General features: G+C 35.3%; 2 protein-coding genes, 1 long non-coding RNA gene and 1 pseudogene across 3 annotated transcripts; all 4 read left to right on the top strand.

The window, feature by feature from the left end:
* The first annotated feature begins 434 nt into the window (after window positions 1-434).
* Window positions 435-1986, top strand: LOC114371548. Its single transcript, XM_028328955.1, has 4 exons — window positions 435-586; window positions 665-1357; window positions 1464-1717; window positions 1815-1986. The coding sequence occupies exons 1-4, from the start codon at window positions 473-475 to the stop codon at window positions 1984-1986; spliced, it is 1233 nt and encodes a 410-aa protein (XP_028184756.1). The 5' UTR covers window positions 435-472.
* A 54-nt stretch (window positions 1987-2040) lies between these two features.
* On the top strand, window positions 2041-2506 carry LOC114370534. The gene is made up of 3 exons (XR_003657847.1): window positions 2041-2162; window positions 2264-2336; window positions 2420-2506. It is a non-coding gene; the product is annotated as an uncharacterized LOC114370534 (long non-coding RNA).
* Window positions 2507-5032: 2526 nt separating this feature from the next.
* LOC114371547 lies at window positions 5033-11329 on the top strand (annotated as a pseudogene).
* A 3537-nt stretch (window positions 11330-14866) lies between these two features.
* On the top strand, window positions 14867-19044 carry LOC114370699 (rop guanine nucleotide exchange factor 7-like). The gene is made up of 9 exons (XM_028328092.1): window positions 14867-15271; window positions 15361-15421; window positions 16545-16683; window positions 17059-17215; window positions 17297-17366; window positions 17455-17531; window positions 18239-18313; window positions 18400-18691; window positions 18782-19044. Exons 4-9 carry the CDS (start codon window positions 17150-17152, stop codon window positions 18838-18840), a joined length of 639 nt encoding a protein of 212 aa, XP_028183893.1. The 5' UTR covers window positions 14867-15271; window positions 15361-15421; window positions 16545-16683; window positions 17059-17149; the 3' UTR covers window positions 18841-19044.
* The last annotated feature ends 7818 nt before the right edge of the window (window positions 19045-26862 follow it).

Genomic DNA, 26862 nt, shown 5'->3' with positions numbered 1-26862 from the left:
TCTATTTATTATTTTAGGCCAAATTTGACATACCTGAAGGTTTAACTGCGAAGAAGAAGGTTATGTCCACCGTTGGGACCAGATGGAGGCAATTTAAGTCCTCCCTGACGACCAGATATGTATATGCTGAGAATGACGATGAACAAAACAAGGATCCATCTGCTAAGTATGGTATTGATCGAAATACATGGGAAGAATTTGCAAAGACTCGACAGACCCCTACTTGGAAGGTTTAAATTTCAATCTTTTTACATAACATTTTAGTTACGTAATTTAGTTGTTAATGTCAAACATGTTTGAGTTGTATTTGAAAATGCTGACAGGGAATACGCAAAAAAGCACAGGAAATTCAAAAATTCAATGAATCTCCCCATGTACTCTCTCGTGGAGGCTACGATGTGCTTGAAAAAAATTAATGGCCGAGAAAACCAAGTCAAGACTGAATGAAGGTGACAATAGTCAAAATGCAGATATGGTCGTCGACCCTCCATCCCCTATTGCGAGACATGAGAAGTGGAAAAAGGCTAGGACAAACAAATTTGGAAAAATGACATCTGCAGCAGCTCAAGAAATCGCAGACAAAATTGTAAGTCTAATATATGCCACAATTATAAATTGTAATTTGTAACCATAACCACAAGTGAATTTGTTGTCAATGTCATAGGATGAATTACAAGAACAAGCTAAACAGGGAGCTTTTGTCCCACATGGTCGTCAAGACATCCTAAACACTGCCATTGGTCGTCCAGAGCATCCTGGACGTGTTCGTGTCGGTGGACATGGTGTGACCATAACCAGCTACTTTGGACATGCTTCCTGTGGGTCCCACAGTTCTTCGCCTGCGATCACCGCCGACAGATTGGTTGAAATCATACAAACTATAAAGCAAGAGGTGAAGAAAGAGGTAGAAGACGAGAACAAAGATCGTATGGACAAGATGAAAATGGAGTTGGATGCGATCAAGAGTGAATTATCCCAAATTCATACGCAACAGTCAGCTCCCCCAAGACCGTCTAACCCTGACGTATTTGTTGCACGTGTTAGCACGAAAGAGAGTTGTGCTGAAGCTGCTAATAATGTTGTTGGTAACGAGCGGTCTACATTTGATACATGTAGTATGGGCTTCTACATTGTTTGTGGTGACAGTACACAGCTGGTGGCAGGGGGAAAGGTCTTTGGAGTAGGTGGCATGATACACACTGTTGCTTATGGAGATGATGTAGTAAGGGTGTGTGTTGACACTGTATACGATGGTGAAGCCATTGTCCCGTTACCCACTTCAGAGATTCAGTATGTCAGGGACGCCGTGAACTCATTCATTGGATGGCCCAGACATCTAGTGAAACCTTTATCTTATGTAAGTAATATAATAATCCCTCTGCCAAATTGTCATTTGAATACACACTTGTAATATTTGTTAAGTTGTTGATTAAATTTAATACTTATTTTTTTGTACCACTTAGGATTCTGACCTTAATGTGCGGAAGCCAGTTGAACATAGTAGTGATGCAAAGCTTGCAGGTGAATCCGATCCATTGGGAGAGTTGATGAAGATATTGTTTTATGTGTACCAGAATCCAGTGGAAGTGCCGTGGGAGGCGAACCAATTTGGACTTCCTGAGATTGGGGCAAAATTTTACATCACACATGCAGATCTAGCGGAAATAATATCAGGTGACAAGTGTTTAAACATAGCGATACTACAATTGTGGACCATGTAAGTCATTTTCCTACAACCTTTATGTTTGATTACCAGATAACCAATATTTTTACATTCAAACATTTAAAATAATCCTGACTTGTCTTCGAAATAGATTTATGAATGAGTGCGGTAGAAGCAAAGCTGATCAGTCACTATATGGTTTGTTGGAGCCTCAATCTATACAAAATGCTAAGGAAAGACGGCAACAATGCCAACAATACATTGAAACATGGGTCAAGGAATCACAAAGGAAGTTGTATTTAGGAGCTTACTTGAATCAGTAAGTTCAATTGTTCTTTGAATTTAATTTTTTTTTGTTGTTGTACAATTTTGTTATTATAATTGTCCAATTCAGGGCACATTGGCAACTATTTGTTCTCCACCCAAGGGAAAACACGGTCGTTTGGTTTTGTTCTCTGAGGAAGAAGCCTGATATTAACATCAAAGGCGCAATTAACAGGTTCTATTCAAATATACAAATCATGGCATCATTTAGTTGGTAATTGTTGTTACATATACAGCAAAAATGGTTGTCATATATATGCTATTTTTTTTAACTAGTGCAATGAAGACAATAACCAGTTCTTTTGAAGGCATGTCTAATCAAGGTGCACCTCGGTGGGTTGAACCCAAGGTAATCAATACTTGTTTGTAATGAACCGTTTGTACATCTTTAAGTGTTGAATGTTAAGTAACCATTAAAAATGTTATATGTAGACTAATGTGCAAAGCGGAGGGTTTGAGTGCGGATATTATGTCATGCACTGGATGTGGTGCATCGTGACTGTCGGTTTGAAGGATGACTGGCACAAGGTAAACATAATGCATGGAGTTACAATTGTAACTTTGGTTAATATTTGTTAAGTTACTAATAATTTTATCTAATGTTAATTTTGTAGTGGTTCTCTGATGGCTCATCGTTAGACGTGGAGGCCATCACATCAGTTCGACAGAAATGGGCAACTTACTTTTTATCTTTTAGGAAAAGCAGTTGCTAAATTTGATTTGTATTATGTACAAGTACATTTGTATGTTGGATACATTAGAGGATCATTAATTCAAAAAAGGGTATTCAATTTGCATGACTACAATTGTTGGCTACAATTATGTCATTTGATGCTATTGTTCAGATTTCATTTGATGCTATTATTTAATTTGCATGGTCTGATATAATTTATAGGTACCAGAGATCAATGTAAAAAAAATGCATCAATAAAATGAAATAAATAAAAAAAATTATACATACAAAGACGGTTCCCGAAAACGTCGTAAAATTACAACATAATGTAGAACTACAAAGTCGGTTTCCAAAACCGTCGTAAATTGGCATAACATACAAAGACCCCTAAAACGTCTTCGTATGCAGTCTTGACATACCATCTAAGACGGTCACAAAGACCGTCGTAAATGGGCATAACATACAAAGACGGTCATCAAAACCGTCTTAAAAATGTAAACGATGCGCACCTACTAAGACGGTTATCACAACCGTCTTTATAACCCAAAATTATCTGTGCACTTTAAGACGGTTATAGAAGAAACGTTGTAATATTTGGCGCATTCTAAGACGGTTATATATAACCGTCGTAGTATTAAAACCTTACAACGACGGTCCCATAACCGTCGTAAAATAGCTTATACATTTTACGACGTTGGCATTAACAACGGTTGAAAACCGTCGTGACATGGGCATAAGAATTGACTTAAAATCCAATTTTTCTAGTAGTGAACCCAACAATACCTTCATGATTAGTCACATATTCAAGATAAAAAAATCTGAAATACAATATTGCATCTCACACTTACACAATTCATTTCATACCATCACATAACTCTTTCAAAGATCTCATTAGACACCAACAATTTCTCAACCTCTACTAATCAAAGTTTTCTCATCGAACCATCTTCAATACAAAGATCTATATCAAAAGGAAATAATTAATTTGTACATATTTAAATAATATATAAAATAATAACTTAAAATATTAAAATGAATACTTGGTAACTTTAATTCTTTCATTTTATCATATAAGATACACTCTATCAATAAACTCCAAGTTTCTTCCAAAAAAACTGAAGGATTGGACATAGAGTTTGATAAAATTAAGGTCACAAATAACCTCCTAAGATAATGCCCAGAAGCAAAAGTGAAGGTTTCCTTGATACCATCAATAAATTCTGTATCATTAGCTAAAAAAAGTCCAAGAGCTATACATGCATCACAAAATGTATCATAAATTTTTCCTTGGATAATCTTCAAATCATCAAATGTAGTGCAGTCAAGTTGAACATTAAATAACAAAATTCCCCTTACCTAGGTGGAAAAAACACAAAATTTTAGTAAACTGTGAGTAAGTCAATTTTTGTGCTTCTGGATATTTAACATTAGCATTCATCCAAGCAGGAAACAAAGTCTTTTTTCATAGTTTCTAGCAAGAACATAATCAGTTCTTTCCCAGTCTCCAAAACAAACAACTTGATTATCAAACAAATGAAAATCCAACTTTTGAATAGCTGGCCATCTTACATGTATATCAAATGAAAAAATATGCCACATTGATTCACATGGTGAAGAATACCTAAAAACAAAATTTAGATTGAATAAATTAAAAATTACAATCAATTGAGACAATAAATGTACTATCCAATTTAACTTCTTTACATATTATATGTATATTTGTATCTCTCCTTCTATAAATTGCAAACCCGTCACAATTAATTGAAGTATTTGAAGTGAACTTCTTAGAAAAGAACTTAGAGCATTTGCCTTCCTTCATATATGATGATTTTTTTTCTAATTCCGCAAGGACTATGAACCATAAAGGTTGAAACAACTTCAAATTACTTAAGATATTTACTAGGATTGAGAAACTCTACGCATAACACAATCCATCTTCTAGATTGAATTAATTCTATCTTTGGCATCTAACCATAACAAAATATCTGCATGAGTTAAACCTCTTTTTTGAAATTCAATAGAATACATACCTAAAAGAAATATATAAAAATGAAATCAAAATAGAATCAAAATAAAAAATAAAAGGAACAATCCACAATTTTTTTTACCTACAATTACATTTCTAAACAATTTTCATTTCTTAAAATGATCTATCATGTTCTGTAATTATATTTAATGTGAAATAATCTTCATAAGATATCAGGATGATCAAATGCACACTACTAAAAAAATGACTTTTACGACACCTGTTCTACGACGGTTATATAGGGAACTGTCTTAGAAAGTGTTGTGGTGGCATTTTTGTAATTACAGTAATAAAAATTGCATTTTACAACACACATTCTAAGACAGTTATTGAAAACTGCCTTAGAATGTTATATGTAATAAACTTTGTGACAATTTTCATAAAAAACCGTTGTAATTCAGAAAAAAAAAAACAAAAGCGCGCAACAGTTAGCGACAACTGTACTCCCACCTTCTCGCATTCAAGCTTCCCAAATGGCTTGAATACTTCTTTGCCTATTGTGGGGTCCTGGCTCTTCAGGTCAATTTTGTTTCTTCAAAACAAAACTTTCTCAGTCTTCTTTTTTTGTCTCTTTCTTCAATTATTCTTCATGCATTGGTTTTTGGTGATGCAAGGGAATCCGATTGATTGGGTGAGCACACATAGGTACCATCACCAATTTTGTGATTCTGAGAGTGACCCTCATAGCCCAACTGAAGGATTCTGCTACGAACCTCTACTGCTAAAGAAGAAATGTGATAAAGGAAACTATGGATAAGCTTGTCATATATTTCATAGCATGGAAAAACATACATTTATAGTAATTAGCTGGTGTAAATTAGTTACAATCAGTAGTGCCTGTCCCCCTAGTGCCCGACATTCCTAACAACCCTACATGTAATCACGCAAATATCCAGGCCTTATGCGAGTGCGGGTATTGTCACGTGCGGGTTCCTCTATGCGCGCCTTTTGCATGGGAGCATCAAATGTTCTGGAGGCTTGTGTGGTTTGGGTGGTGCTATCAATGCCCCCAGTTTGCAAATAAACCTTGTCCTCAAGGTTGTAAATAGCTTAGAGTTGGGGCCAATTTTCCCACGTGGTCTCTTCGGGCGGAAGCCTAGCCCATTGAACCAGTGTCATTGGTGTTGGAGGCATTGTGGACTCATCCATTTTCCAGTCCAATAGTCTCAATGGTTGCACCAGGGGATGGTGATCAACAGTGAAAGCTGGCAAGTTCGGAGCTTCGGGTGGTGGTGGTCCATGGTGGGGCTTAAGGAGGGAGATATGAAACACGGGATGGATTTTCGACGATGAGGGCAACTGCAACCGGTATGCTACTTGGCCTATTCTTTTGACAATTGGGTAAGGACCATAGAAGCGCTTGCTGAGTTTGGAGTATGTTGGTTGTATCGATGTTTGGCGGTAAGGACGAAGGCGAACGTACACCCAGTCGCCGATGTTAAAGCAGATGTCCCGGCGGGGAGCATCGGCCACACGTTTCATATTTGCCTGATATTTTTGTAACCTGCGAGTGAGTGTGCTATGAATTGTCTCCCGCGATGTTAATATACTATCCACTGCTTCAACGGGTGATGTCCCGACACAATAAAAAGGAAGGACTGGTGGAGGTTTGCCAAACATAACCTCAAATTGCGATAGGCCGGTGCCACTATGAACTGAAGTATTATATGAATACTCAACAAGGGAAAGGAAGTGAGACCACTGTCGTGGGTGGTCGTGGGTGGTCGTGAACATAAGCGCGCAAGTATTGCTCCAGCACGCGATTAATAACCTTCGTCTGCCCATCCGATTGTAGGTGATATGCTGTGCTAAATCGGAGCTTAGTCCCACTAAGGCAAAAAAGATCACGCCAAAAGGCACTGAGGAAGATGAGGTCTCTGTCCGAGATGATGCTGCGGGGAAATCCGTGATGTTTGCAAACGATGTCCAGGAATAGGACGACGACCTTGTGGGCAGTGTAATGTTGCGGGAGGGGACCAATGTGGATGGATTTAGAGTAACGATCCACCACTACCAGGATGGTGGTGTAGCTCTGGGAAGGTGGTAAGCCTGTAATGAAGTCCATTGAGAGGTCAACCCAGAAAGAAGAAGGAAGTGGTATGGGTTGCCAGAGGCCGGCGGGTTTAAGGTTAGGCTGCTTTGTCATTTGGCATATACCATAGTGGCCGATATATTGCTTGATATCATGGCGCATCTTAGGCCAACAGAAGTATTGATTAATGCGACGAAAAGTTTTCTCAACACCCATATGGCTGCCGGTTGAGGTGTGGTGATATTCATCCATGAGCACCTTAGAAAGGTCATGTCCCGCCGGGAGCCACAACTTATCTTGTGAAAAAATCATGCCATTTTTAACAGTGAACCCTGGGTGGTCAGTGGGACATTGCATAATGTTATGAAGCATCTCTTGATATGCAGCATCGGTCGAATAGGACTATCGAAGCTGGTCCATGAACAATGAATGGGGAATGGACAAAAGCAACATGGTGGAAGGGGTTGGGATCCTGGATAAAGCATCTGCCACTATATTTTGTGCGCCGAGTTTGTACTGGATTTTGTAATCAAATCCTAGTAGCTTGGCCATGTAATGTTGCTGCTCAGGAGTTTGAATGACCTGCGTCATCAACTCCTTCAAACTCCGATGATCAGTCAAGATGAAGAAGGGGTGACCCAGAAGATAGTGGCGCCATTTGCGCACCGCCGTAGTAATTGCGTGCAACTCGTGGACATAAGTTGATGCTTGTTGCATGTGGGGAAAAAAATTTCTTGTTGAAGAAAGCAATTGGCCTGGAATTCTGAAGCAAGACTGCATCGATGGTCGTGCCTGAAGCATCGGTGTCCAGGTAGAACAAAATCGTGAAATCTGGAGAAGCCAATATAGGTGCTTGGGTCATAAGTGACTTCAAGTGATTGAATGCCTTTTGGGCCTCGGTGCTCCACTTGAACTTGTCCCGGCATAGAAGCGCAGTCAATGGTGCTGCAGTGGCGGCATAACCGCGAATGAACTTTCTGTAGAACCCGGTGAGGCACAAAAAGCTTTTGAGGTTGGTGGGAGAGGTTGGCACAGGCCAATCAATCATTGCCTATATTTTATATGGGTCTGGTGCGATCCCCGTCGTAGAGACAACATGGCTGAGGTAAGTGATTTGTCTCTCTGCAAAATCGCATTTAGAGCGACGAAGGTAAAATGAGCCTTGCTGTAGTGAAGTAAACACAACTTCAAGGTGATCGAGGTGGGTTGTGAATGATGGGCTATAGACGAGTATGTCATCGATGAAAACCGTGGCAAATTTTCAGAGGAATGGCCGGATCAACTCATTCATTGTAGCTTGAAAGGTGGAGGGAGCATTGGTCAGGCCAAATGGCATCACCTTAAACTCGTAGTGGCCATGGTGGGTGTGGAATGCAGTCTTTGGGATGTCTTCCTCGTGCATCCTGATTTGATGGAACCCCTGCCGGAGGTCCAGCTTCGAAAACCATGAAGCATTTCCGATTTCATCTAGCAGTTCATCGACTGTAGGCATTGGAAACCTGTCCTTAATGGTTATGGCGTTCAGTGCTCGATAATCCACACAGCAGTGCCAATTCCCGTCCTTTTTCTTCACCAATAACATCGAAGAAGAAAAAGGGTTATGGCTTGGGCGGATGAGATCAGCGTCGAGCATGGCGGTGACTTGGCGTTCCAACTCATTTTTCTGAGAATATGGGTACCTGTATGGGTGCACGTTCACTGGGCTGGAGTTGGGAAGGAGATGGATGTAGTGGGTGATGGTGCGGGGAGGAGGAAGCTGGCTGGGTTCCTGAAATAATGACGAGTAGCGTTGAAGAAGAAGGTCGAGTAAGAGGGGTTATGCTTAGCAGGTGGGGGTGTTTGTGGGGTCGAAAAAGGGTAAACACGGGAAGTGGGTAGTGGGTCAGGTACACGGGTGAGGTGGTAAAGAGCAGAAATGTTGTGGGTTTGGGCTAGGCGTTTAAGTTGTTGGGCCGAAGTTGGGCTGGGTAACATGGGAATGTCAACGCTAAGTGAAGTGGGCTGGCCCAGGAATGTGAAACTCATCTTCAACAATGAGTAATCTATGGTGACCGAGCCAAGTGTCTTCAGCCATTGTACCCCGAGTATGATATCGGCTCCACCAATGGGTAACTGAAACAAATCAACAGCAAAGGAGAATCCCTAAATCGTGATTGGAATCGATGGGAACTTGGTGTTACACTAATTGGTGCTACCATTGCCAATCATTACATGCATGGTAGTGACCGGAACCTACTGTAACTGGAGAAACGAAGCAAGGCGAGACTGGATGAAATTATGCGTACTCCCACCATCAACTAGAATAATCACCTAATGGCGAGCAATGGTCCCATAGATACGAAATGTTTCCGATGCCGGCATCCCTGATAAAGCATTCAAGCTTATTTGAGGCACGACGAGAGGTGGTTGTGGCTGGTCGGAAACTTCAGAGACAATGGATGGAGCAGGATGTGGCATGGCCTGTCAGTCATCTTCCTCATCTGCGATGAGTAAGTGGAGACGTGGTCGACAACGATGACCGACGATCCACTTTTTGTCGCAGTGGTAACAAAGGCCTTTGTCGCGGCGGACAACGAGTTCCCCGACGGTGAGCCTCTTAATCTGAGGACGAACTGTGGAAGGAACTAGAGAAGAACTAGTGGCAGGACGCGAAACCTGTGACTGAGTAAATGGCTGTGCGCAAGGTGGCCAGCGACGATCTTGGAGTTTTTCTTCTTGAAGCTTTGCAAGAGCCACTGCTTGCGGTAACGACATAGGCTGAAGCGCCTGAACCTCACGCCGGAGCTCCGGGTATAGACCTAAAATAAAACAACTCAACAAGGAAGGCGAAGATAGGCCAATGATTCGGTTAGCTAATCGTTCAAATTCTGTTAAATAATCATTAACAGAACTGCGTTGTTGCAATTCAAAAAGAGCCCCCTGTGGATCTTCATAAAATGTTGGAGCAAATTTGGATTCCAAAGCTTGGAGTAGTGCCGGCTAGGAGGAGATGAACCCATTGCGGGTCATCCATTGGTACCATGAAAGCGCTGGACCATCCATATAGAAGGAAGCTACGGTGATCCTCTTGTGGTCGGGTAAGCCTTGGTAGTCAAAGAATTGGCTGATTTTGAAAATCCAGCCCACTGGATCTTGCCCATCGAAACGGGGAGCGTCAAGCTTCATATGTGGTTTGGGAGTGGGTGGCGGAGGTGAGGTCGTGTGCGGAGGTGGCTGAGGGGATGGGGTTGGTATGATTAATGCGGCGAGGTGTTCAAGGACGAAGTCGAGCTTGGTGGTCATGGAGGTTTGTGTTTGGGTGAGGTTTGCGTGGTTCTGGGATAAGGTGGCCTGGGCTTGGGTGAGGCGGTGGACTGCTTCCTCCAGTCGATCAAGGGTGGCTTGGCGGGTATTGTGTTCCAGCATGGTGGTCACTGGTCGGAGATGGCAGGTCGGACCAAAAATGCTACGAACCTCTACTACTAAAGAAGAAATGCGATAAAGGAAACTATGGATAAACTTTTCATATATTTCATAGCATGGAAAAGCATACGTTTATAGTAATTAGTTGGTGTAAATCTATTACAATCAGTAGTGCCTGTCCCCCTAGTGCCCGACGTTCCTAACAATCCTACACGTAATCACGCTAATATCCAGGCCTTGTGCGAGTGTGGGTATTGTCACGTGCGGGTTCCTCTGTGTGCGCCTTTTGCATAAAAGCATCGAATGTTCTGGAGGCTTGTGTGGTTTGTGTGGTGCTATCAGATTCTGGTTCAGTCATATGAGTTGGCTATTTGATACCACTTCTATCCTAGAAAGGGTATGTATGATAATATGAAATACATCCTCTGAAGAAGCAAACAACAACCTTAAATTAATGAATTTGCAAATTTATTGTGGGATGTTATATATGTGCAGTGTGGAGAGGCAAACAATGTTGGTGATTTGGAGAAACAATCCTTCTATAGATTTCTCCGCAGCACTTACCTTGCCCATCCTTTTGCTTTGGGAGCCCTTCTATATGCCGCAGGAGGATTTCCTTTCCTTGTTTGGGGAATGGTACCAAAATTTTCTTTCATTTTACTTTTAAAAGATGTTTGTTGTTCTTTTGCTTAATTGAGTCATTGGTTAGGTAAAACTCATAACAGAACAGAGAAAATTAAAGTCCAATTTGGAAGCCTATTCCAAGTTACACTTTTTTTTTTTAATAAACACAGGGAGTGAGGATTGTTTGGGTTTATCACATAACCTGGTTTCTAAACTCAGCTTGCCATGTCTGGGGAATCAAGCATGGAACACCAGGGACTTGTCCAGAAATAATTGGTATTTTTTGTTTTACCTTAAACATTTCATAGTTGGTAATTGGTTTGAGTTTTTATATATACATTATAATCTTAGGTGGGTGGCGTTGCTTGCATTTGGTGAGGGTTGGCACAATAACCACCATGCTTTTGAGTACTCAGCTAGACATGGACTTGAGTGGTGGCAACTAGACATGACTTGGTACGTTGTGAGATTTCTCCAAGCTATTGGGTCGGCCACTGATGTCAATTTACCCAGAGAGTCAGAAGCAGAAAATGGCATTCAATAGTGATTCAATTGCCACATGAAACACAGTAAATGATAAAAAAAGTGAAAATACAAAGGATTTTAGAGGTACTCGTTGATGGCACAAAAGTTTTGGTAGGGAAATTGTTCTTTTTTGGGTCTTACTTTCAGCCATCATCGATGCTGGATTTGACCATGTATATGGGACTAGAAAATAATATTACTATATATTGACACACAAGAATATTTAATTATTATCCTTGCTTGCTACCTTCTTCCTCATCTTCCTTTAGTTATTATCTTATTATACTGTGATTGAAAAAAGTCAGTTATTGAGCTTCAATGAGAATCAAATTTCAAATTTCGTACATACTATCTAAACTCTCTTAGGATCTGTTTGGTAGAATAGAATAAAAAAAAAATTGAGATGTAAGTTTTTACTGTTCATTTATTTTTATCCAGATAGTCAGAACATATATTTGAATGGAAAAGTTTTAGACTATCTTTGTGATAAACAATTTTACTAAGCTTCCTTGGATAGAATATCTATTAGCATAATAAGTATGACCAGTGTTTAATGTTTTCTCCCTTCTATAACAATTTTATAAAATGCATGCCAATGAGAGAATCCTTGTTTTGGTGTTTCACGAGTATATTTCTTAGCAACATGAGTATCGTTGTTGGGATGCAATTTTTTATTTAAATGAAATTCATTGTGTTCTATACTTGTGTATTGCCTTTTTTTTTTCGTGCGTGTGCTTAGGTTTAATGTTTTTTGTTTTGTAATGTGCAGACATTAAGTTAGGGAGCTTGTTTATTTGTGTCCTCTTTCTTCTAAGGAATGTATTTTTGAATTCAGGGTAGTGGTTCTTTGAATGAGCTAATCGGTGTGAAAAGGTTTCTGGTAGCTTTGGATGAATTGGGATTGTCTTGATTTGAATTGTCAGACCTGGAGCAGGTATAAGAAGTTCTATTGTGCAATGTAATTTGAGAATTGAGAACATTGTGAGTTATGTTGGAGCTTTCCAGGTTTGCTTTTTTGTATTGCCGTTTCATTTATGGTCGCCAATTCTTTCTTGTGCTATCCCATATAATTTGATGCTTTTTAGGAACTGAGCTGCCATGATGTCTGTCAAAGATGATGTGATAAAAACAAAAAGAAACTACTTAGAGGAATTCAAGTACTTTGGTAGGATACAATGTTTAAAATTTTTCGTCATTTATCATTGGTATTTATTTTATGATGGATTAGATGTATTTACAACTAACAAGATGTGTATATGTAGGAATCAAGTTCCAAGGTCTAGCTGAGGCTGCTGAAAATTATCATGTAGTTATAGCTGAAAATAGGAAATTGTATAATGAAGTTCAAGATTTGAAAGGTATGTATTATATGGTGCTTATATGAAGATTGTGAACTGGTGTTTGGTTGATTGATGACCTGATTTTCTTCTTCTTTTTATTCTAAACAAGTTCGTGATTTACTATCAAACAATGGTCCTTAAAAGAGATATCCTTTTCTTTAGTATATATTCCCAGATCCACAATAGTGGGAGCCTTGTATACTAGGCTTCCCTTTTATTATAAGTTATGTGACTCTATATTTAAGGCCCCAGCTACTTTGATTGGCAATTTGGTACATAGGATCGATTTCATGTGGTCTATCATGTTACTTGTCAATGTCACTATACATTATTTTTATTCTTTGATTTCTGTGTCCATAATAGTTCAGTATGTTTTTCTATTCATTATTTAATCAAAGTTTTAGAAAAATTTAAATTTAAATAATGAAACTATTTACTTAAGCAGTTAGTTTTTTTTTCTTTTTTTGAGAGGATAATTTGTGAGATTAATGTTTATGTATTGTAAAGTAAAAAAATTTATGTTATTACATTTAGTTTTATTTATATGACACTAAACTCTAAATTTATTTAAAAACTAACACTCCACCCCATATGTATAACAAATGGTACCAGATTTGTTTTAATAAATGATTTTAATTATATATTGTCACTATTTTTTTTGTAAAAATTAAAATTAAAAAGTTTAATTACATGTTGGTCTTGTGTTTTCTAGACAAAGTTGCGAATTAATTGGCTATGCTGAGAAAACTCTGTTAGGTAGATTGGGCCAAGCTGCAGTATACTCTGTATATAGAACACACTCATACAACCGCCTATTAGAAGAGGTAATCTAACCGGATTGAAGTGGGAAATGTGGTATAGAGTGAAAATATATAAACAGCTTAGTGAGGCCAGGTTTAGTGGCAATATATGCGGTGGGTTTTAAATATTTGAAAGTGCTTCAGCACTAAAAATTGGTTATCTTATGCATAGCTTAAACTTAGGATTCTTTTACCATGATAATCTTTGATATCCCTGGTATATTATTTGGTGAATGTGGGAGTTTTCAGAAAATCACTTACATGTTTACCTTCTTAATAAAGAGCTCAATTGGAATGAAAAAATGTTCATGTTCAAAGGAAAATTATAATTTTAACAAGCACAATTCAAAGTGGAGGGGAATATTATCAGCACACTTATGTATGCTACATAACTGTTATAGCCAATGACTATATTTTGATACACTGGAAGACTAGGGAAGGCAAGAATAAAATAGTCTTCACTTGGTTAAAGAGACTACAATATGATGCCATGAATCAATTCTCCCCAAAGCTTAAGCTTCTTACTGGAGGTAATTCAATGGTTTATATTCCTAACAAGTAACAAGAAGAATAATATGAGTGTGCATGTGTTTTTTTTTTTCCTCTCTCTTTTAGGTGTTATAAAATATTGACATGTTGATGTGTTTTTCGTTGAAAATTTACATACTTATAATTTTAATGATTTATATATATCTCTTATATATATTTTTATAATATGTTTATGATTTCATTGTTTTTTCTTTCTTTCATTTCTTCACTTATTTTATGTTTTCATTTTTTTTTTTACCACAAAATTAAAGTATACCAAGTTGTAAACAAAATATTTTTCCCTTCTAATATACAACTTTTAATACTAATATACTAACACTTTATTTCGAAAAATTTATTAAGGGAGTATTTGATAGAGAAAAAAAAAAAGATAAGCAGCAAAAATAATTAATTTTTTTCCATATGTTAAAATTATTTTATATACTTCAATTCATCTGAAAGTAAAATTAGAAAATTTCTACAAATGTTAATATATATATATATATATATATATATATATATAAATTAATATTAAATTAGGTGAGAAATTTAATTCATTTTATTTTATTATTTTTCTTCTTCTATATAAGAACTTTAAAAAAATTATTTAACCAGAACCTAAATTAATTTGAGAAATTTTGTGGACTAATTAGTTTAGCTTTTAGAAGTAAAAAAAATCATTTTGACATAATTATCAATTATTTGTTATTTTATATATGTAACTTTAAAGAATAATATGATAAATATTTTTGGACTAAAATGACTATTCTTTGTTGATTTTAATTAAGAACTAATTAAGATAATATTTTAATAATTTAAAACACTGTTTTTCATAATTTTAGGAGATAATTTAGTCAATTATTCCAACTTGCGTGTGTCTGACATATGACATGTTTCTACCCAAGAAATTTACATGGACAGAAGTTAATTACATCTTTTTTGGTGTGCCCTTGCAGGTTGGTGGTACAGGCCGGAATATATCATCAACGAGTTGAATATAAACTCCGTGATAACTACCCCTTGTCACGAGGAGATCTTGCCCATCAACTCATGGACTACACAGAGGCCTTATCTTCGTGCTGTTTTCGGATATAAATTACATATATTTTCTGTTTTTGGATATAAATTACATATATTTTCTTATTCGGTGTTAATTAAAAATTTTAATTTATTAAGTGGGTCCTTGCTAATGTAGTTTTTATTGTATAAATGCGTAGGGTAAAGTCCCATTTGTCTCATCAGAGGCCATTCATCAACTCCATATATTTATCTTCGTGCTAGCTGTGTTTCATGTCCTTTACTGCATTCTCACTCTGGCTCTAGGTAGAGCCAAGGTAAGAAAATATGTATATTCTTTAACAACTCGAATACCTCTTTGGATACATCTGAGTTGCTTATTTTCTTGAATTATTTGCTACAATAGATGAGAAGGTGGAAAGGGTGGGAAGTGGAAACCAAGACAGCAGAGTACCAATTTTCACACGGTTAGTCGTCTGCATATAATAATATATAAATGTACTCGTTCTCTTTCAAAAATATTCATGTCTTACACTTTCTTTTTTCGTTCCAAATCATTTATTGTTTTATAACTTTAAGACCTAGCTAGGTTAATAGTTTTCTTTTGTTAATTATATCCTCACTTAATAGTTGTATATGTCTCCTATCAAGGTAATAAAAAGAGAGTTTTTTTTTTTCCATTCACAAAAAAAACTGTCCTTTTACCTATCAACTCATTCTTTTATTACTCTTTTCCTTCTAAAATTATCTTCTTAAGATATTTTATACATATCAAGAAAATTCATAAATAAATAAAAAAGAATAATAACTAATAATTTTATAAAATTAATCTTATATTATCATTAATTCATTTATAAATTTTATTGTATATCATTAATATTATAAAAATACAAGTAAAAAAAATATTTTATTAAAAATTAAAATAATGAGTGTTTGCAACAATGAATGTTGCTCTGTGTCATATCTTCCATCACACAAATCTAATGTAGTTCTAGATGGTTTCAATTGCACTGTTTTCACATATGGTCAGACAGGGACTGGTAAAACTTATACAATGGAGGGTGGAATGAGAAATAAGGTATACACATTTTGCCTGCTAAGGCTGGTAAAACTTATATGTCTTTGGTTCACAGAAAGTGTCATTAAATGACGTGGTTAGTTAATTAGGGTGGTGATTTACCTGCTGAGGCTGCTGTCATTCCAAGAGCAGTGCGTCAAATATTTGATATTTTGGAAGCACAAAATGATGATTATAGCATAAAAGTGACATTCCTTGAGCTTTATAACGAAGAGATAACTGATTTGTTGTCCCCCGAAGACAATTCTAGGCCTACAGACGAAAAACAAAAGAAACCTATAACCCTTATGGAAGATGGAAAGGATAATGTATTTGTGAGAGGCCTTGAAGAAGAATCAGTATACTTTTGAATGAAATTTATACTCTGTTGGAACGAGGAGCATCAAAAAGGAACACTGCAGAAACGTTGCTTAACAAGAGAAGCAACTCCCTTTTCCTTTTATTGAAGTTGCAGAAGAAATTCATGTTTGTAGGAAGCTATTTTATGCTTATTTAATGTTATTTTGGTGCAGTCGTTCGCATTCAGTCTTCACCATTATTGTGTATGTGAAAGAAACAGTGATTGGTGATGAGGAGTTAATTAAATGTGGCAAGCTCAATCTTGTTGATTTGGCAGGATCCGTAAATATCTTGCGTTCGGGAGCACGTGAGGTAAAAGCAAAATCTCTACTTGACTCTATTTTTGGTGACTAATTGTGTTTGATAGTTTGTCATTTGGCCAGAAAAATATATTGTACTGCAATCAAATAGAAAATTATATATATCTTGTTAAACTAAATGGGTGGTTAAATGATGATTTGACCAGCAAAATAAACTGCATTATAATGAAACAACTAATAGCTGACTAGAGATATCATCTTACTTTGAATGTACAATTAATTACTTTAACTTTAAAATGATTATGACTTAGATTAATTATACTTGTAAGATTAGCAGTGGCAGTTTTAGTTTTAAAATAATTATGACTTAGATTTTATGGCTTGTTTTTCTCCTAATTTTCCATGGTAATCGGTTGTGTCGTTTCAGAGACAGTAAGCTTACAAGGATTTTGCGAGACTCCTTAGGAGGGAAAACAAAGACATGCATAATTGCTACTATTTCCCCATCTGCTTATTGTATGGAAGAAACACTTAGTACAGTAGACTATGCTAGTTGTGCAAAAAGCATAAAGAATAAGTCTGAGGTCAGTTATCACTGCTATAGTCCCTTACAAGTTAAAATTCTTCTAAAAGCAGTGGTTTTAGCTTTGTGAATTTTTTAATAGGCAAACCAAAAGGTTTCAAAGGCTGTTTTGTTGAAGGACTTGTACATGGAAATTGACAGGATGAAAGAAGGTACATTTCACTAGCCACTATTTTATAAGTTTTGGAATGTAGAGAAGATTTTGTATCTCATCTTTGTCTAAGTGAATATTGAATGCAGATATTCAAGCAGAAAGGGAGAAGAATGGTGTCTATATTTTTCATGAAAGATTTGCCAAGGAAGAAGCTGAAAAGAAGGTCATATAGTTGTTTTTATATCCACATAATGTAACAATAATACTATTAGGAAGTTTGCAAATGATCACACATCATCTGGGGAAAACAAAAACCACTATTTCAAAATTTTTTGTTAGCAATATTCATATTACTAAGCATGCTTATGTATGTCTCACGTCTTTTCTTGCTTTTCTGCTATATCTTTCGTGATACTTGTTTCAATTTCCCTAGTCTAATTTTTCTTGCAACCTCTTAAGGCAAGGAATGAGAAGATAGAACAATTAGAGAATGACCTCAGTCTTAGTGAGAAGGTATTCCCTGTCATTTCTTTGCTTGTAATTTCTCTTATTGTGTATACAATGTATACTTTGTTGATAAATTATTTCTTCCTATGTATTTTGCAGCAAGTGGCCAACTTCCGTGAACTCTATTTAACAGAGCAAGAATAGAAACTGGAATTAGAAAGTGAGCTTAAGAATTGCAAGGGACTAGTTTTATTTTATTTCAATTAACCGTGTATTTACTTGATTGATTCATATGCTATAAATAAAACTTTGGAATGCATTTAATTTTTATCCAAAGTGAAGGATTTTTGTGTGATGTGACCGTAATTCTGCAAACTTTTTTTTCTTCTTTTTTTTCCTCAATGCATTTTGTTAGCATTGCCTCAAGATAGGGGGGGTGAATAATTTGTTGATGTTTAACAATTGTTTTGAAATGTCAATTAGGTCATGACCTCTCGACCACGCTTAGATGTTTATGTCAATCTTCCAGCTCTGCACAAATTAGATAAGATGCTTCTTGTAAGTTTTATAGCATTGAGTAAGGAACACCATGTATAACTCCAGTTTGATGAACTACTCCATTCTAATTTTTGGTATTTTCACAACAAATTCAAGATAGTTTTGTCAATACAGAGTTCTGGTATATAGACCAAGGGGTTCTAGCTCCAGATGCTGATGGTCCATCTTCTTTTCGACAAGCACTTCAACGACAGGAAGAGAAATGGTGGCTTCCTGAACTGCGAGTCCCTCCATGTGGCCTAAACGAAAACTCAAGGAAGCAGTTGCAGCACAAGCGTGATTGCACAAACCAAATATTAAAGACTGCAATGGCCATTAACAACACCACTTTAGTTGAAATGGATATCCCTCAGTCCTATCTAGGAATCTCTTCCAAAGGTATATGATATGAATGATCCGTATCTATTCAAAATTTTCAAGCATTAACAAAGAAAATGACATAATGGTCAAATTGGAATGTTAATGCAGTTCTAGCAGAGAGCAAGAAAATGGAATTAGAAGACAAGGCCGATGATGGCGCTCATTGAACCCTTTGCCAATATTAAATTTAGGTTATATGTTATTCCTTTTCATAATTTTTACCAATTTATATTACTAGTTCCACAGAAATGGATAGAAGATCTTATTCATAATTTTTAGCAATTTATACATGCATTTATTGTATTTTGTAAACATGCTTTAAGGTCATTTTGTAACATGAATAGAATATTCAATCCAATATTTCTTATTTATATTATTATTTTATATTTAAGGGCATAAAACATAAAGGAAAAAAGTAGGAATTAATAAATTAATATTAATACAAGTCCATATAAAATCGCTTTCTAAGACGGTTATTTAGAAATAACGCGTTTTAAGACGATTAATTGCAAATAACCATCCTTAAAAGCTTTGGCAGGCATGACATTCAAAGACGGTTAATGGCAAATAATCGTCTTTGAATGTCATGTCCAAGATAGTTTTCAAAGACGGTTATTAGCTATTAATCGTCTTTGAAAGCTATGTTAGATAGCACATTCAAAGACGATTAATAACAAATAATCGTCTTTGAAAGTTTTGTTGGACATGACATTCAAAGACGATTATTTGTTATTAACCGTCTTTGAATGTCATGTCCAAGATAATTTTCAAAGACGATTATTTGTTATTAACCGTCTTCGAATGTCATGTCCAAGATAGCTTTCAAAAACGGTTATTAGCTATTAATCGTCTTTGAAAGCTTTGTCGGACAGCACGTTCAAAGACGGTTAGTGGCAAATAACCGTCATTGAATGTCATGTTTAACAAAGTTTTCAAAGATAATTATTTGTTATTAATCGTCTTTGAATGTTTCAACCTTTAAAGACAGTTATTATAATAACCGTTGTAAAAAATAATTTTGTTTTAACATCGTTACCTACAACTACGGTTCACAATCGTCGTTAAAAGCCTTTTTTTAACCGTCGTGAAAAACCTTTTTTTTAGTAGTGGCATTCAATCCTTTTGAATCAACATATCTTTGAATTTCTGACCATTTTTGGATTGCATGTAATTATTAAAAAAAGATCATGGTGACCAAATCTTGAACACATAACCATTGCATCTTGACAATTGTTAAACATATAACATAATCCACCGACAAAAGAAGAAGCTAACATAATTCTTGAACCAATGGCAGACACATCAACATCACCACAATCAACAACTTCTTACATTCCAAACAAAAATTCCTTCCTAATAGTTTTTTGATGTTATCTAATAAAGGAAAACCTTTGAGCTTCAATCATGGAGTAAGAATCCACAACAAATTGGTGAAACAACCTATGTCCACTGCAAAACAAACATATTCCTTCATTAATCCTATCTTGTTTTCTATATGAAATAAACTCTCTCAATGAGATACTTGTCCTTTTACCAATTCTTCTAGGATTAGAATTAGGAGGAAATAGTATATTTTCTAGATAATTATTTTCTCCATATGGAAACAACAACGGATATTGCAACAGGATAAAAGTTGTATGGGTTTCATGTATTCTTTGAAATTGTACATCATGAGAGGAAACAACAATGTCCCTACCAAAATTTGATGTATCAATATACCAACTATCAAGACAGAAACTTCATCAACAATTGGTAGATTACAAGTCCTTGAATCATTAAAACAATTCTTAAATAATCTTAAGGACAATTTTTCTTCACATCCACTTAAAAGACAATCACACATATCTAAAAAATGATTTTGCCATTATGTTGTGTTGATCAATCATATTTATCAACTCACTGACCAAAGTCAAATCAAAATCGTTTGAGTTTTGTGCACTTCTGTAAAAAAATAGTTAGAATTGAATTAGACAAAATATTAAATAGAAAAATAGAAAAGACATATAAAGATACATAAATTAATTTAATAATTAAACAAAGCTGAAAGAATTTTTTTTAACACTTCATCATGGGTACCATAAATATAAAGTTGTGCAAACTTTGGACATTCTCCAGAAATAGGTCACAAAGTACCAATTCGATGATAATTTTGACCACTTATGAAAAATTGAGGAGGACTTTGTTATTGTAATGTTTAGTTTGAACTTTCCCTCTCATTGATGTGAATCCAAATATAGTTGTAAGCTCTAATTCTATTCAAGAAATGAGAACTTCTACTATCAACACCATTAAACAAATTCAACAACAATAATGGTGGTTCTTTTAAATGTGGCAATGAAAATTTTCCTTTCATGCAACACAAGGAAAAATCACAATTATAAGTTTTAGTTGACTATTTAGAATGTCATTCAAACCAATATTTTGATCCACAATATTTGCAACCTAATGACATATCACCAATATGAAGATATCCTAAATATGAAGATATCCTAAAAAAACCTATGAACAATTGAATTGATATTAAGAAGAAGAAAAAATTGAGTTTTGCAAAAATTTTAAAATGTTAATATGGATAATAAATGACTATCATAATATAAAAAAATATAACAAAAAATAATAATATCAAATCTTGATATTCACTTGAGAAAAAGAACTTAGGATCATCCTTAAATTCATTGATATAACTTCATCAATGTAATGTTCCCACATTAAACACCAATCGTCAATGATTGAATCGGCTAAACACATGAAATAAAATATAACATTTAAAATAAATAAATAATATTCATTGAATTTATTTTACACGTTAAGGAATATTATATTAAAATTTAAATGTAAAATAAAAAATAAACAATTTGCTATTTGAATCACTATCATAAAGATTAAAACTTGATTGAGAAGATCTTTGGGAAGAATGACAAACCTGGTAAATTTGATTCACTGTATTGAAAAAAAAAAGAATGTTTTAAAAAAAACATCATTAAAATATATAATAAAATTTTGCATAATTTTTAAAAACAATACACTAAAATAAATAAATTAAAGTCTGGAATAAATACAAATATGTACTTAACTAAAATAATTAATTAGTTTTGATAATTGAAATTATTAATATATAAGTTATATTTATACTCTAATTTATCATTTAAATTGATTTATATTTTAGTTAACTAATTTAATTTTTTAATTTTTTTACTTTTACTAATATTTAAATCTGTATTTTTTTATATTGTGATTTTATTATCCGTAAAATTTATTGTACTTATACTCCAAATTTTGTAAATTTTAAATAGTGTTTTTATTCTTCATGTTTTATAATTTATAAGGTATGATGTGAAAGTAAAATTTCATCGTGATACAACTCGTGTTTTAGTTTTTCCTGATCATGTTGCTGAGGAGTATATTGCTAGGTGCTAAGCAGAAGTTGCTGGAATCTCTCATGGTAATAAATATATTGTTTATTTATAATTATAAAAATTTGAATTTTATTTAAATTTTAGAGTTTAATTAAATTTTTATATACATTTTCTTTTGTCTTATTTTAGGATTGCAGGAAATGAGAACTTCCCAACATTTTTGAATCTGTTAAGGAAAAATTGATATTAATCAAACTTTGGATACATGAAGGGGTTTACGAGAATGTTTGGGATAAGTTTGAAGTTGCAGGTTATGTGATGACCTTGATGTCACTAATATGTTTTTAGCTTCTCAAATGGTCTCTCATATTCTAATAAGGTTTAATAATTTTTTTATATTGATTTTGTAATATTTGAACTTCTATTTTTATTTTTCTCATTCTAATTTGTTAATGTTTTCTTTCTAAGGTACCTGATGAACCTTGTGGTATTTTTGGTGAAGTTATCTCTACTTTGAAAATTGTTCTCATTTTTTTTTACATCTTCTACCCCACACATATATATACTAATAATCAAAGAAATAAAAATCATAATTAATTAAAAGTTCTTAAAACACATTTAAATAAAATCATTTCAAAAGGGTAAAAGACTCACATTCACTTCATTATTACTAGATAAACTTATCAGAAACATTTTTTTTTTGCTCAAAACATCATGTAATTAAACAAAATTCATGCTCCAATATCACATCCTATTAGAGAGCATTGTGTCCCGACATTTTTCAGTACAAGGTTTCTTAAAGCAATTCACTTAGTCATCTGCTCCCAATAACACAAAGTTCAAGATCATCACAGGATCCAAACACAAACAACACATGGGAAGTGAGTTATCACATTTCTAACTAAGGGAGAGAAACAAGACAACATATAGGTATAAATATCATATAAACAAAATAAAACTTATTTAAACATAGCTCATGTCATTTCACCACTTTGTCGCCCAACATCACATCACAACACAACACGTCTTATTCATTTTCACAATATTCACGTACTCAAGGATCAAAACACAATATCACCAAGTCAATCAATATCAATCAATACACAAGCGTTATGCAACATATACACTAAGACTCAATCTTATATGCAATGTGGTACCATGTCAATGAAAAATCTCGTCAGGCGCCAAGGACTACATGACAAGCCAAACCACACACACTAGTAAGTCAGGTCACTCTCACTAGGTAAAATCATAGGGAGATCAGTCAGGGTCACACTGTTTTGCGAGAATGCTCCAACCATGTGAGATCGGCACAGGTTTAAAGGAGCACTCAAATCGGGTGTATTTACCCCCAAGACTTACACTCCGAAGAGTCCGTCAGGACCTCTCTCTCCTGATTCAGGTCCAACCCAGAAAACATTTTAGTACACAGACTCTATCTATGAACTATACAAAACACACAACTCCTCAATTGTTCTCAAAATAGTTTTATCTCGTCGCGCTTGTGATTAAACTCGTCGGGTCCCCATCACAATACTCGTTGTGCATTAACTCGTCGCCCTTAAAGGGTCTTAGCATTAACTCTTTGCCCTTAAAGGATCTTAGCATTAACTCGTCGCCCTTAAAGGTCTTAGTATTAACTCGTCACCCTTAAAGGGTCTTATAGTTGTGTGACTGTACAATTCGTTGCTCACAACTCAATGCACACAACATCTCAATGCACATATATTACGAGTCAATACATACTCAGTTTATCACATATACGGTCTCAATCACAATGGTATAATCCCAAAGTAGCATGTTATCACACCTCATGAATCATATACACTTTACCTATGAACTATGCAATACACACAACTACTCAATTGTTTTCAAAATCATTTTAACTCATCGTGCTTATGATTAAACTCATCGAGTTCCCACAGTTGATCCCAACATAATACTCGTCGTCTTTAAAGGGTCTTACAATTGTGTGATTGCACAGTTCATAGCTCACAAATCAATACACACATCTTAATACACATGTATTTCACCTTTCATCACACGTTCAATTTATTACATACTCACGATTTGAATCACAATTTCATAATTTCAATATAACAATTTATACAAAAGGTTTATCATAACATGAGAAGTAAAACCCCTCAAATAATTTCGCACAATTATATCAAAATCATAGGTATGAAAAATGAAAACACCAAGAGAACTCAATTTTGTCAACCAATTCACATCAGGACATCAATATTGTATTTATAATCATAAAGAAAAAATTCAATAAACATCCCAAAATAAACTCAATTTAATCATCTAATGATCCCTATACATGTCCATTCTAACCTCAATTGCTATAAACTCATCCCTTACCTCTAAGCGAGCTCACTGTGTATTGTAACAGTGATAGTGACATCTCTAGTGGTTTCCTGAGATTCTTCAAGCTTTTTCCTGTATTTGCTCTAATAAGGTTTCCAAGCATTAGAGAGAAGGAGAAGGAATTAAAGCCTCTATTCTATTGTCTACGTGCAATGAGTACTTTCCCTCCATAGACATTATTTTGTAAATCTCTACGGTGAAGATGTGAGAAAATGAATCACGAACTGCGTACCAAAATTTTACGACAATCCAACGGTTAACAAATCTGGGATCGTGGTTTTACTGAGACAGTTTTTGTGGCGTCCCTAAATAATGACTGGCTTAATAGTAATAAATTAAATAGCATAAACCATGGGAATTTTTCTCTCTCTCTCTCTCTTTTGTACTATTATTCATTTCACGGTAATTAAATTCAGAAGAAAACTTATCACTATAGAGTCCTGAATGACCAGTTCACAACTATATTCGGAGTCATTTCTTTCTGATCACTCATAATCCCGAAACTATTTTTCTCTTTCAAAATATACCAGCCATCATTTTAGGTCGTCACGTGAAAAATAATAAGATACGGTCAGTAAACTCTTTTCAAATAAAGTTTGTTAACATTTCCTTTTCAAATAACAAGATTAAACATAATTATATTTATCATCTAAAACTATCCAAAATATGGGAGTTTACAAAATAACATAGTGACATCCAGAGCAAAGGTATCAACTGTGGTGGTTTCAGCCACAATATATACAATCATCAAAATCTCTATACAATAGGTCTACCCACCCAAAAATCAAAAGAGTAAACCTAGCAGTCTGAACTAGATACACCCACCCACAAAAAGTATGTACGCCTAGTCTAAGGAGCCGTCTGCTATGATAAAGAGTCGTCACTATTCGTTGTCCCTCCAAGGCCACTCTCCTCTGTAGAGTCTGCCTCAAATGCTGACATAATATCCTCTAGGGAATCAACATTAGGGAGTGGGTCTTCATCATCCTCAGGTAAGTCAAGGTCATCCACAACAGGTTCAAGAGGTAACTCCTCTGGGTCCTCTTCAAGATCTCCTTCAGAGGATGACACCTCTATCACTTGAACTGACTCCACTAGTCGATATGGAGTAGGTGTAGGTAGTATCCACTCCACAGGCTGCTGAAGTGTGTGTGCGGGTTCCTCCGGATGTACTAATGAAGTAGCAGTGAGTCGAATCGTGCCACGGTATCAGCACCTCTCATTGCCTTCGAGGGTCTCCCAAACACCCTCTAGGCACTCCATCACTACGCGATCATGGATCAACTGCGCTGCCATCACGATCTACAAGAGATAAAAGGAAGATGGTAGACTCTTTCACAAGAAATCTAACTACAGGTAACAATACAATGCGTCCCATAACCGCTACGCATAGTCAAAAGGTCTCTCTCAATGGATTTCCTCTCAGGTAATCGATTACCAAAGTATGTAATCGATTACCAGTGCCCAAACACGAATTACATAGCTTTTGCACATGGAAACCTACAAATTACATTGTGTAATCGATTACACTTAAATGGTAATCGATTACTAGTGGCAGGTAGCACTGTGTAATCGATTACATACAACTGGTAATCGATTACTAGTGCCCTATCACCCTGTGTAATCGATTACACCCCATTGGTAATCAATTACTAGAGGCCATCTTAACATCCTGTCTCCATTTTTAAGCCCTGTAATCGATTACCCACGAATGGTAATCGATTACCAGAGACTAATTTCCAGATACTGTGACACCCTTTACCCCTCACATATATATTAATAAAAGAATAAAAATTCAAATATTAATTAAAAGTATTTTTAAAACATTTTTAAATACAAGCCTTTCAAATGGGTAAAAGGCTCACATTCACTTTCTCTTACATCATATTCAAACTTGTCCAAATAAATAATAAAGTCCTCTTGGCTCAAAGAAGGTCATCTAAGTTTAATACAATTAATATAGAACCTATATCCTAATGTCACATCCTATCAGAGCGTGGTGTTCCCGTGTCCTCTAGCATGAGGTTCTTCATAGTCATCCACCTATTCATCTGCTCTCCTGAACACAAAGTTCAAGATCATCACAGGATCCAAACACAAACAGCAAACTGGGAGTGAGTTATCACATTTCTAACTACTAGAGAGAAACAACACAACATATAGTAGCCAAATACAATTTGCTTAGCATATCTCACACAATTTTATCACTTTGTCATTCATCAATCACACTTTTCAATCATCAATCACAATACACAGGAATCACACACTCCGATCAAGACATAATAACACATCAATTTCATAATAAACAATTAGCAAGCGTATGCAACAGTTATGCTAAGACTCAAGCCTATATGCAATGTGGTACCATGTCAGTGAAAAACCTCGTCGGGCGCCTAGGAGTACATGACAAGACAAACCACACACTAGCAAGTCATGTCACTCTCACTAGGTAATATCATAGGG

The sequence above is a fragment of the Glycine soja genome, chromosome 10, assembly GCF_004193775.1.
Source record: "Glycine soja cultivar W05 chromosome 10, ASM419377v2, whole genome shotgun sequence".
Taxonomy (NCBI): Eukaryota; Viridiplantae; Streptophyta; class Magnoliopsida; order Fabales; family Fabaceae; genus Glycine; species Glycine soja.
This window is presented reverse-complemented; position numbering and strand designations above follow the sequence as displayed.